Here is a 13,863-nt window from a genome sequence, read left to right as displayed (position 1 = left end):
CTCGATCCTACAGTCGATGATGTTTGAATTTAATCGATCATCCTGTTTGGAAACGTCAAACACCATTAACGGAGCCTTGTTCTTGAAACTGTCGGGACTCAGTATCGGTGACTGTCTCCGACCATAGTAAGATTGCTGAAACTTGGCATACATTTGATATGCGAGAAGAAATCTACCACTTTCAAAGTCCATATTCATGTCAACGTACGGATAAATTTCGCTGTTTAAAAATATTTTTACATTACGTATTTGACAGTTATCGAATACGGAGCGACTTACTCCTGCATTGAGCTGTCTTCCGGTCTGAAGCCCGACGATGATGTATCCTGGTTTTTCCGTAGCGAAGCTGGACTTTACTATCCAATTGATACGCTGACTATGAGGCAAGCCAGGATAAGTTTCCAGGCTCCAGGATCGGAATGGCACATCGAAGTTATTGCCATTTTCTATGTTCTTCAACATCTTGACTCGTTCAACAGTGCTCACTTGGATGTGGGGCAGCATCCACTCGATAGACTGTAGTGTTAGCGAGACATCTTGAGGGTTTTCTGCAGTGGCGACAATTACATTAATGTGCGTGTTGGCTAGAAGCAGTACGAGCTCTTGTTTCGAATTAATGATTATATGCTTGTAGTCCTCAGCGAATCCAAGAAGCATGGACAGAGGAACACAAACTTCGAACTTCCCTTTGGCATAAACCGGAAGCTTATATTCATCCTCGAGAGCCCAATCGGCCATCTTTGCAGCAGACAGTTCATTTGGCATGAGCGAAAGGTAATTTTTCATAGCAGATGTTATGCCTACATCTCTAGTCTGGTCTACCTCGACGCCATTGAGTACATAAGTAATGCGCTCGATTAGGTGAAGAATACCATTGCAGGATATTGACGTCGTTGTCGGATGCGTACCATCCGCTTTTGTAAGCGTGCCTCTTATACGTAGAAATGACTGCAAAGGTAAAGTACAAATATCTTGGTGTTATACAGCAATGCGTACTTCCGATGGTAGTGCGTACGGTAAGAGCAGGAAAGGCTGGTACTCGTGCAATTCCATTTTAGTAATGCTGTCATCAAAAATGACCGGATATTCCACATTGAGGATTTCGTCTTCCATATTTATTCGGCACTTGTCCAATACTAAGAAGATACTTTATGTTGTCAGGTGTTAACGCACCGATGTCTGGTAGAGAACTGTTCTTATTCACGCCAATACAATTTCTTTTATAACTGTTCGGTGTTACGAACTTTATGCCCATCGCTTCAAGTGCAGACGTAATGTAATTTCTTCGTCTTGAAAATTCACCAATCGTCCTCGCTGGTCAACGATTCTGACGACGACTTCGTGTGCGCACTTCACGACGACTGGAACGTAAATGATACTTTGCGGTACATCGACCAGTTTATATCCTGGCGGGACCATGGGCGAAAACTCGTGCAGCATGTTGCTTAGTCTTCTATTGAGATACGTTCCAGTTGCCAAATTACAGTTTATTCTTATGACATTCACAGGCAAAATGTTTACTGCGCGCGTAGATTCGTATGTTCTTCCTGTATCATACACCTTTGATTCGAATCCGAGCATCGTACCTATGGTCCCAGGTTTCGTAAAGTCGACATTTTCACTGTATGTTAGAATGCTTTTTTGAGTGTTTGGATTTCCACGCAGTTGAAAGTCTACATCCTGTGGTAACATATCCCTGATGTACTTTGCAATGTCGTCAATTTCGTAAGAGCCAACAGGTAACTGTATTTCATGAGCGGTCCCATCGCTTTTCAGGAAGCGGATCTTGCAGTTTTCCTCGTCGATATTCGGTATGGCATTATACGTTTGAAAATCTATGAGTCAGATACACCATTCTCCGTCTAAATCCAGAGGCGGGAAATGAACCGCCTGCAGCTCAGATGCGTGACCTCTCAAGGTAAGTGTTATCGACATGACTAATGAATTATCATCACTGCACAACCTTTAAGTAACAATTTTTATTTGCCAGCTAATTTTTGTTTGTTAAAAAGCGAAGACACAAGTGTCCGTAGTTTGTTTGATTAGGCCGCTGTTCCGTTTCGTAATTGTAAAACATCGTAGTGGACCGGCCCAGGTACTGTTGCAGTTCTGGCGGAGACCGTAAATTTCCAAAACTATCGTAGTACTCGGCCATTTTTCCAGTCTTTACATAGGCCACCCAGTGCGTGCCACGACCCGCCGACGTGTCTAAATTAATGATGGCGCGTTCGTGCGTTTTTGGTTTGCTGGGCAAAGTGTCTCGCATAAACACGCCGCGGAAATTTGGTATTTTCAGTTTGCGTGCGTACTTGATTAAATCTATATTTGTGAGCGGACGTTTCGGCAAAGAACTCAGGATTTTATCATTCGTTTCTTTCTCATGCCACGACCTGTCTTGTGAAGCCGAAGTACTGTCCTTTGCCGTTTTTTTTACCGATGGCAATGGCTTCCATGCTGGCGTTGTGTCGCTGTGCTTCTTTTAACTGCTTGCGTTCATTCTTCGAAGTGTTGACTGCCCGCACTATACCGCTCGTTGCTCCGACGAGGCCGCCGAGACCACCTAATGCAGGCAAAAGCAAAGGAAGAAAACCTCCTATAATCTTCTTGTCGAGAGTCTGTAATTTTTGCTTGACTTTTTGCACGCCTGCACCAGTCTTGCGTTTGGTCCTGCGTGAGTTATTCTTTGGCTTGATGGAGCTGGCTCGACGAGCACCCAGTCCTAATTTGGTCTTTGCCTTCATGATTTTAGATACGCCCCACGCTGCGATTTTTTCTCCAAGTCCCGCGTCAAGCGATTTGCTTATTTCTTCGGCTTCCTGTACCAATGACTCGTCGGCCCGGTGCCTGGATTCCAGTTCCTTGCTGAGGGAATATGTAATATCGTGCTGCTTGCACTTTTCGTCAAGAGAATTAATGCCAGCGTCACCGCGAGCTAACCGTTTCGATAGTTTAGTGCCGGGACCGCAAAATCTGTAGCGGGGAATGTGTAGCTCAAATGGCAGATTGTTTATCAGCGAGTTCACGAGTCCTGCACCGATGTGTTTATTGTTCTTACCTCTTCGAGTCATTGCGCGCAACTGACCTAAAATCGATAAATACGATTGTTCTTATAGAATGTCCGTCAGTATCGATGGAGGTCGTCAAGCAAGAAGTGTGTTTGCCCATGCGCATTACGCAAGACGATGTATTTAGTGCACGTGAATCACGACATAGCTTACTGTTGCCTTCTGTCGTACGTTGCATAATGGCGGGTCCGTCAAACTGTGGCAAGATGTAGGTTCTGCTGAGTTTACTGGAGGAACAAAACGGTCTTTGGTTCGAAAACGTTTACTTATATTCCAAGTCGTTGCAACAGCCAAAGTACCAGCGCTTGGCCACTGTTCTAAGCTCGGTGGATGGACTGGAATATTTTCCGTTTAGCGATAATACCGATGTGGTGTCTACCGACGAAGCAAAGCCTAATTCCGTGTTTGTTTTCGACGATGTAATGTGCGAGAAACAAGGCATAATACAAGAGTACTTTTCCATGGGCAGACACTCCAAGGTAGACTGTGTATACCTGTGTCAGATGTACAGTCGTATTCCAAAACATCTCCTACGAGATAATGCGAATGTCGTAGTTTTGTTTCGCATGGACGAACTTAATTTACATCACGCTTCTGATGATCACGTAAACACCGACATGTCGTTTCAAGAATTTAAAGACATGTGCTCCTTGTGTTGGAAAGACGAGCACGGATTCATAGTCATCGTAAAGGACTGGCCTCTATATAAGGGCAGGTACAGACTAGATTTCGATCAGTTTATCGTCAAACATGAATCATAGCATTTCCAAATTTGGACGCAGCAGTCGAGACTTACATACTGCTCTCAAGTCTCATGACGACGTTATCCGCAAATACATTTCGCTACTGGCTCAAAAGGTAGAAAGTGTGAAAAACGAAATAATAGAGTATCTCGTTGCCATCGACCAGCCCGTGGAAGCCTCGGATTCTCGCATTCGCGACATGATCGAAGTATCGAATGCACAAAGACGTGACGAATTGAGGACTTTTCAAAGTAGTCTGAAAGCATCACTATCGCACTTGACAACTAATTCAGATTTTGCCACACACAAGAAAGAAGTTTCTGCGAATGAATAATAAAGTATAAAAGGAGGACTTGCAGTATGTTTTCAGCCAGTACAATGTCTGACCTGGCTAGTAACCTTCATCGGGCTATACAGTCTGTTCGTGAAAAATATTTACTTGCTAGACGAAACAGACTTGCACGTGAGATGGAAAATGAAGAGATATTTAAGCCGACCACTAGTCGCCTCGACGAACTTAAAAACAAGGAAGAACAAGCCATCATTGTGAAGACAGAAGTTAAAGATGAAATGCCAACTGTAAAGAAGAGAAAATATGAACCAGATCGAGATAAAGAGGACTTAACGAATAGAGAGTCCATGCACAAGAAAAAAATACCGAAAAAGGGACACTAAGTTAATTCAATGGTCCGGCCATACCTGATATCTTTTACGAGTCGGAATAATGATACGACCTATGGAGTGTACAGAAAACATTATAAGTGGTTTCTCGGTGCTAAAGAAATAGACTTTCTACCAGGAAATATCGTTCGCGTAGAAGATTTCAAAACGCGCGGGACTCCGGGTCTGTACGAATTGCTGTTTCGCAGGGAGCCTAAAGGATATTCTCACAAAGACTTACAAGAGTACAAAAAACTGCTAGAGCTAACCAATGCACATTTTCACGATAACGATCCAGATAGTGGTGTATATAAAGACGAAGATCATGAAAAAATCGACATTCTCGATAATCTCTTCAGTGAACTAACAATACATGGTGAAGGTTTAAAAAAACTAGAAAGTGGTCAGATATTTGACTATGTATATTGGGAAGACCCCAATGAATTAGTTTATCGCCTTAGAATTCTACATGCTTCGCTTAGTGTAGGAAACTATTCGCACATCAACGAAATATTCTCCATACTTGAAGAACTGAGGGAAGCCGGCTACATACAATGAGTCGAACCGGAATCGCTCACGAACTTCATGCTCCTGCTAGACGAAAATACCTTCGTCGCAAAGTCATAGTTCGTGGAATTGATGATTTATTCCAGGCGGACCTTGTTGAGATGATACCGTATTCCCGATTGAATAAAGGTTTCAAGTACATGTTGACAGTCATCGATGTTTATAGCAAGTTCGCTTGGGCTAGACCTGTCAAATCAAAGACTGCAACTGAAGTAGCCAAGGCCATGAACAATATTTTGCGTGATGGACGTGTACAGTCGCACCTGCAAACGGACCTCGGGAAAGAATTCTACAATGCAACCTTCAAGGCTTTGATGAAGAAGTATGGCATCAAACATTACTCTACATTTAGTAACGTCAAAGCCTCCGTTGTCGAAAGGTTTAACAGAACTTTGCGTTCCAAGATGTGGCGGCAGATCACGGCTAACGGAAATTACAAGTGGCTTGACATCTTGCCGAAACTAATAAACGAGTATAATTCCACGGTGCATTCTACCACGAAAATGAAGCCAAAGGACGTAACAGACAATCGCCTGCTTCAAACAGTGTTTTCCAACACGAAGAAGAAAGATCCACGAAAGCGTAAAGCTAACGTCGGTGACATTGTGCGAATCTCCAAGCAGAAAGGTATCTTCGAGAAAGGTTTCACTGCGAACTGGAGTCCCGAACTTTTACGTGTGACACATGTTCGTGAATCAGAGCCTAGGACCTACTACCTCGAAGATTTGGACCACAAACCTATCCATGGCGGCTTCTATGCCGAAGAGATGAGGCCTACATTGTATCCCGATACGTACTTGGTGGAGAAGATTATAAAACGAAGAAACGGACTGTCCTACGTCAAGTGGTGGGGCTTTCCACCTCGCTTTAATTCGTGGGTGGCAGATGCAGACATCGAGACATCCACAAGACTTTAGTTCTTTCTCTGTGTATTATTTTTTGTACTTGTAGTAGTGTATTGAATTTATGTAATAAATTATTTTTAAAAGTACTTGCGGTGTTTTTTATTTTCTCAAACCTGTCACTTTTGTGGTATTTTTTAAATTAAAGTTGTTTTGTATCGTCCAGGGATCGAACCAAGAACCTAAGTCGATCTAATCAATCAGTATATAGATTACAAATCTATTTAATGAATTTTGAACTTTTTCCCGAATTTCTAGCATTGGAATTACGGATTTTCAAGATGGCTGCCGTAACGAAAAGTGCAACAGTGGTTTTAAAGATTTTTATTATTTAATTCAATAATTTAATTTTTTAATGATTTTTTTTAATTTTTTCCCGATTTTCTAACATAAAAATTACGGATTTTCAAGATGGCGGACATGACGTCATACTACCTGATGATATATAAGCATGGTAAAAAGTGGTGGGGGTCAGTCTGCCTGCAGCCACCACAGGGGGAAGGAGCCTGTCGCCATTTTTAATTTTTTTTTGACCTCACTGGGTTCGAACCGAGGACTCCGAGCTCCGTGTCGTAAATGTATGTTTTTAAAAAAATATATTAAAATTTTATTAATTGAATTTTTTATAAATTTTAAAAAAAAATTTCATTAAAATCAGATAATAAATAAAAAAGTTAAAGATGGCGGGCGTAACGGAAAATGAAACGGTGACATGTTTCAAAATGGCGGAAAGTTCGAGAAAACAAAATTACGTCATCCAAGATGGCGGATCCAAAATGGCCGCCGGGGTCAAGGTCAATGGTCCAGGACAAGGTCATCCAAGATGGCCGCCGTGACGTCACAATCCAAGATGGCGGACAGACAATCACAATCCATGCGCCGGCGCCAGTTTCAGGAGCCCCCAATATATACTACTGTATCCAACTCCACAAAAAAACTATAAATTAAATAATTAGCAGTGGACTATGTGGTAGCAGCCGCGACACATGCTCCCGCCACACACGTTGAACTGACACTAAATAAAATGGAGGCACCGCGCCTCTAGCGCTACTGACACGAACTTCAGACTAGTTACGTTCCTGTACACGGAGGACCACATGAAAAGGCACAGTGGAAAATTTCATTTTTGATATTGAATTTTTGGCAGGGTACTGTGATTAAAATGCTGTATCACAAATAAATATCTTAAAATAAAATAGCAAAATGTTTATTCTAGAAATGGAACAGCACAGATAACTGTTTTTATGCTGGTTTGAGAAATTTTTGATAAAAAAAAAATATAATTTATACTGTTGTAACTACAACTGCACTAAAAAGGAATATTCTTATTCTTGCATTCTGAGATATTTTAATTTATGATACAGCACTATTTATTAGAAAAGATGGTTGTGACAGCCATTTATGTGTTTACAGAGAATCACCCTTATAACACCCCTCCTACTCTCTGAAAGAATACTTTAACCTTATAGAAGATATACAAATTTACTGTGATAAAATTGACCTGTTTATATTAGCCAAGAATTGCCATAAGTACTGTTTTAATAGTGTACTAAATTTTACTTTATGTTAATATAATTTACATTAATTTAATTTACCAAGAATTAATTTATACCATTCTTATGTACACATTATACAATGTACTGTATTTTCATAAATTAGACAATTTTTTCTTCATAAACTTGTATTTTAAATTTATGTTAAAGGTAATGTATATGTACTATATAATGGCATTAAGTATATTTCTGAGCATTACAAACCATGTGCGATCCACAGAAAAAATAATAAATCAATAACCTAGTTGTGTTAGTAATAAGAAGTTTAGTAGTTAAGTCATAGTGTCTGCCTTAGTTTAAGTTTCTGAAACTGTCCTTATTGGTTTTTAAGTTATGTAATAGCGTATTTGTATGGTGCTTGCTGTTTGTGGACAAATCACAAATCCAAATAAATATATAAATAAAATACGCAATAATCACTGAAATTATTATTCAAATACCTTTGAAATTATAACACCAATTCAGTGCTCATCAATTATAAACTACACGTGTTTATTCAAATGAAAAATTACTACGTGAAACCACCTTTACTAATATACTGCCAAGAAACAAATAATAATAATAATAATTTTTACACCTGCAATTGGGCATCCGCCCGGTGGCAAGGAGTTCCCCCCCCCCCCCCCACTGCCCTCACTCCTCCCCCTTCTGGAGCCTCCTTCGTAAGTCCTTCCCTCCTCCCAGATCCAGTGTCCTACCCTCAAGATCGTTCCAATCTCGCCCCGTCCTCACAAGGAATACCTGTCTTCCTCTCTCTGTCCATCTCCATTCCCTCTGAATGACTTTTGTGTATTGAAAGAAAGCGGTATTCTTAAAATAAAAAGTACTTCAGAAGAGTTTGAATTATTCCGAAGGTACAATTAAACAACTGTAAAATGTGTGTTAAATTAATAAGATATGAAATGACATAATAATGCATGAACAACGTGAATGCTTTCAATTAGATCATAATCTCACCGAAAGCAATAACGATGTCACTTTTTTATAGGAAAAATGTTGTTTGAATTAATTAAGGGCCTCGCCTACCTAGGCGGTGTACTGAACTTCACAAAAAAAAAAGCTATTAGAAAACTGTTCAAGTCATCCTAGTGGAGTTTGTTCACTAATATCATTTAAGAATACGCTTTAGGGTTGGTGAGAAGTTTTGTTTTCGTACTTAGTTTGTAAACAGTATTTTCAGACGGACGAAAATGACTAGGTAAATACTGTGTTTTAAGAATAATTTTTAGGCATGAAACACCCGGCAGATATTCTTGAAATTACTGAAGGAACTTGCATTACACATTTATCTTCATTTCCCAGCCATATAATGATGCTATAGTTACCGGTTACCGCTCGAAACACACAGTTGCCCTATGCACAAGAAGAATGCGCGCTCTTATCATTCCTCTTCACTAACACAATACACCCCTAATTAGACCTCTTACTGCTAAAGTCTCGTCAACATCGTCATTGGATGTGACGAGTAGCGATGGGATGTGAACGGAGCATTGACAAAATGAATGGGTGATACGGAAATTGGAGCCCCCCAAGGAAAAGTAAGTCACGTATCCCACTTGCACACACACATATATATGTGTGTGTGTATATGCCGAGTTCGGCCCCGCCAGGGAATTGAAACCCGCATCGCCTTGGTGGAAGGCGAGTGATCTGACCACTCAACCACCACAGCGTCGTACATCTAGCGGAGATTTATCTGTTTGTGTTCACAAATGCATTGTTTTTCTCTAGAGGTCAATAGTTAAATAAAGAGATTGTATGGCTTTTCAAGTTATCAAAATACATACCACTTTTACTGCTATCACAAAAGCGCTAACCCAGGCACTTACATACGTGTTTATAAACATCATTTTCGGTATTTTTATCCTTTTTTTAATGTTGTAGTTTGATATAACTCTGGATAAACGTAAGTATTACAACTCGAAAGAAAAACGCAATTACCTATGTATTAAATTATGGGATTTCAAACTACCCCCAACTCCTTTTTATGGAAAAATTGTGTATTAAATAATGACTAAGAAACATTATTGGTTAATAAATGACGTTCTTTCTTTTGTTATTGTTTATTATTGTATGTCGCCATGGAACCAGAGATTAGGGAAATATACAGATGAAGCATATGGTCCGATTATAGAAGAAGGGGGTGAAGCCAAAAGGGGAGGGGGATTTCAGTGTACTACATGTACCAATAGGGAGGCCGTTTGTTTACAAATGTATCCGTTGTACCTATATTGGAGGTTAAATTTGAGAAAAATATCAACTCATACCATTATATTTGTATTATGAAGATTCGTTTGGACATTTTAATATATGACATATGACCAGTAATATTTTGATCCAATTTTCTTCCGAACAGCTTAACTACAGTCGTAAAAGCCTAGAACAGCTGATACAAAAATAAACCAACGTCCGCCATATTGGTATTTGAAAATCCGAAAAGAAAAAAAAAACGGCTTCACGTTTGAAACTAATGCTCCATCGGTATTCTTTCCTAATCTTTGCATGGAACATCTAGTCACATGAGAGGGGCTGAATTCCGCGAAATGGCCCGCCTTCTGTTTTGAGCTAGCTAAGCCCTTGAATTGAAAACTAATTCTGACGCACCATTTTCCACGGTGCTTCAACTGTCCAGTGTGCCCGACCCCGTTCGCACCGAAAACTCCTATCCACTTGCCAGCACGGGGGGCAACAAGAACAAACATTCCTATCTCGAAGATAACGACCCGACTTAGCCTTGCGCTTTTTCGCATTCCCTCCTCGACGGCCGGCACGCATCTGTGGGAAGGGACGCAACCCTCAATAAATCATAAAAAAGTTATTCTAAAAAATAAAATTACCAGTCCACCGGCAAAAGTAAGGAAACTGAAAGTAAAACCGCAGGCAAAGTATGGTTCTATTACCCCCCCCCCCCCCCTTCCCAACACACCACAAGGAAATTAAATTAATTTTGCGTGCTCTTCGCTACGAGGTCCAACGTTTTCTACTTTACTGCCATTCGTTCAGTGGATAGAGGACCACTAGAGTCCAGAAAAAAAACTCGAGCGTATCTATGCACACGTGCAATCCTAGGCCCGCCTGCAAGTCGGCCTACTCCACTACCTAACCGCAGTGAAAGAATATTCCATTAACGAATACACTTTCTTTCTTAGACATATTCACGTGAGGCATAAACAAGCATTACAATACATTAAATACGTATGTATGTTTGCTCAAAAACAATGGAAGAATATTTGGCTACCAACAAAAAAAAGTAGGATATGAAGCGTCAAAGGGTCACGGGCAATATTCGAAATGTATCTGCGGCCCAAGGGTTTTGCGCGCGCGCCTAACCCACAGGATCATCTCACTAGGCGTCTAGGATTGTCATGGCCATGGAGAAAAACTACAAGCCCGGGGGCAAATAATATGGCTGGGGCCCCTCCCATAACCTAATGCATACATTTTAAAACCTCACAATTAAAATAATAAATATTAAACGTTGCCGTGGCCATAACTGTAAATGTGAAATGCGTGCAGTGCACAACTTGTCAATTAGCAATAAAGTCGTAATTTCGCCCTACTATCAGGAAGAACTCGCGCATTAAAAAAAAAAAATCTGCAAACTCAACCAAGCCCTCCACTCGATAGCCCTGTGCAGGCCTACGTGCACGCAAGAAAACATAGTTTTGGCATTAGTATAACGTCCATTATCCCCGTTTCACAGTTACGACTGCCTCGAAAGTGATGGTCTTTTTAATTCCAGTGGAGCTGGCTCCCCCGGGATCTAGAGCTGCTTAGAGTTCGAATATAAATATAAATGATGTAAATATTGGTTTAGTTGCTGTATTATTAGCAACGAGGATCTATAAAACTGCTAGTCGGTCAGCCACCGTGAACGACATGAAGATGACGGGGAATCTAACCCATATACGGAATGTTTCCGAACTACACCGACAAAGCCATGCAGCGGATTCGTGCGAGAAAATAATACGAAAACATATCCAAAACTTTCTTTTTTTTCTCAAAGTTACCTACGGAGTCGTGAACCATAAAAAATTGGAACACTTTTGTTTAACTATAACAATTATTTGAAGGAAAAAAAACACATTTCGAATAATGTTTACCTTCTTCTAAAATAAATAGTCTACCTATGAAAGAAAAAAAAGCCCAATATAATTTCTCTTTATTTAAAAATGGGGGTGGCCAAACGTTTTTCAGCGAGTAATTTTATAGCATTTAAAACATCCTCATTGTATTGATGACGGGTAAAAGAAACGCTGAAAATATTTTCACTTGCGCAAGTCCTCTATTTTAAGAAACATTAAACTAATTATATCCGTATCTTATAGCAAATGTCTGAATTTTACGGGTTACTAAGTGGCAGATTCAGGAAGGGGGGGGGGGGGGGGGGGAGGCAAGGATTGTGTTCAAAAACTAGTGTTTTTCTACATTCTCGCCACAAAGCGTAATTTTATTCATTGTTAAGTTGTTACTGTGAGCGAGGAAGTCTCTCAAGCAAACCCCTGCCCTTCCTAGGAATCGACACTACTTTGGAATGTCACAAGATGTCACTGGTAGTGCCAGCGCATCATTTGTAGCGAGGAACGAATGACATTGCAAGTGTGATTGGTACGGGTCTCTCGTTTTAATCAGTAGTGCCGGCTCCAGAACCGGAAAAGGAAAGTGTCAAAAGGAAGGGGGAGGGGTGAGGAACATAACTCCCCCCCCTCCCCCAAATTATAAATAAATAAAAAAAAGAAATCTATAAAAATATAAAATTTCACTGTAAAAAAATGTATCATTCCACCAACAAACTGAAAGAAACGGAATGCAAAACAGCGGACATTTGTGTGTTTGTGAAAGGGGAGGGAAGGAGGCGAAGTATTTTGGCCATTCAAATTTTGCCGAGACGTGTAAAATAAATACATGAGGTTCTCCTGAGTGTCGTCCCCCCCTCCCCCCCCCCCCCCCCCCACACACACACACACACACAAACAAACAAACAAAAATTCTAATTTTCAGGCGCGAATGCCAACGGAATTAAAATCAGCTAAATCCGTTGCAATTCTGCAGTCAAGTCAAATGAATGAATGGCCGTTTAGCCAATCAAATACCAAATTATCATCAGCAGATGTTTTTGCACAGCGGACTGACATATAATGTATCAAAAAAAAATTAACTCTGTGGAGAACTGATGTTCATATCTCTCCCCACTATTTAATTTAACCAGAAGTATGGTGGGAGATATCCTTCCTCCTCCAGGAAATGAAACGTTGCTTACGGTGTTAGATTAACATTCTATAAATATTTTTTTAAAGGAATTATTACATAATAGTAGTAGTATAAATAATATTGATAATGCTTTACAGATAACTTGCATTCTAGACATTGGGTTAAGACAGTGTGTCATTAATTCGGCATTTTTTTTTTATTTTTACTAATTGAATTGGTAGTAATATCAGAATACTAGTAAAAATGTATGTGGGAGTGCTTGGAAGAAAAAACCTGCATTTAACTGTTATGGTTCGTCAATGACCCTCACAATAAACATAGTTAATACGATTTACTACAGTGATTGTAAAAAACAATACTCAACAAAATACGAGAAAAAAAAGGAACTAAATGTTAAGTGTACTTGAAAAAATATAGCTATCTTTGAGCTATTAGATTTTGCACATGTTACAATGGGCACGGGAAGTAAGTGAACTGTCATTTTCCAAATAAACATTCTCTACAAATTACAATGTTACACAATCTATCACATTTACAGAGTACAAATATTATTTATAGAATATTTCTATGTAATCCCAGAACATCGTTTTCTGATTTCTTTTAGCTTTGACCCTGCCCTTTCAATGAAACCTATCAAGAAATCATCTTTTACTTTCTTTCTTTCTCTCTCTCTCTCTCTCTTACGTCAAACTTACCTGCAAAAACAGTGTCGCTGAGATTATACTTTCCTCCGCTGTTTGGAAAATCCTTTAATTTTCTTCCAATCAACCTAAGCTCTCCACTCGAATGTGCTTCTTCTAATATTCGTTCCAATGACCGCATAAGTTTATTTTGGCCGTGGCCACTTTTAATAAACGTAACCCCCGCCATGTTACATCTCTCATCGTACTGAACATAAACATGTCAACTTTTACCGTGTTTAAAAATAATGAAATGAACAGTTACATCTGTTCTCAATAGAGAGAGCAGCCATGACATTTTCACAAAATAAAGGTGTTCCAAAAACATACCCAACTCAAAGAAAACCAAATCAGGTATACACATGCATATTTTAAAATGAAATATAAAAGGAACAAGTTATAATTACAAAAATTTAAGTTTACGAGCCAATTTCACAACCATAACATTTACTTTATTTAAGATAGTCAACAATTGCTTAACT

At 39.7% G+C, this 13,863-nt stretch overlaps 1 protein-coding gene across 4 annotated transcripts in view; it reads right to left on the bottom strand.

The window, feature by feature from the left end:
* Positions 1-13,632, bottom strand: part of LOC134546286 (leucine-rich repeat and calponin homology domain-containing protein) — a 174,639-nt gene extending 161,007 nt beyond the window's left edge. For 2 of the 4 annotated variants that reach the window (XM_063388994.1, XM_063388996.1), the window contains exon 1: positions 13,397-13,611. In XM_063388994.1, the coding sequence (XP_063245064.1) occupies positions 13,397-13,571 (175 nt within the window). In that variant the 5' untranslated portion in view covers positions 13,572-13,611. Of the gene's footprint in view, positions 1-13,396 lie in introns of all 4 variants that reach the window. The other 2 variants (XM_063388993.1, XM_063388995.1) reach the window with 2 other exon arrangements.
* Between the last annotated feature and the right edge of the window lie 231 nt (positions 13,633-13,863).

This window comes from Bacillus rossius, chromosome 1 (assembly GCF_032445375.1).
Source record: "Bacillus rossius redtenbacheri isolate Brsri chromosome 1, Brsri_v3, whole genome shotgun sequence".
Classification (NCBI taxonomy): domain Eukaryota; kingdom Metazoa; phylum Arthropoda; class Insecta; order Phasmatodea; family Bacillidae; genus Bacillus; species Bacillus rossius.
The sequence above is the reverse complement of the archived record's forward strand: the minus strand, read 5'-3'. Positions and strand labels throughout refer to the sequence as shown.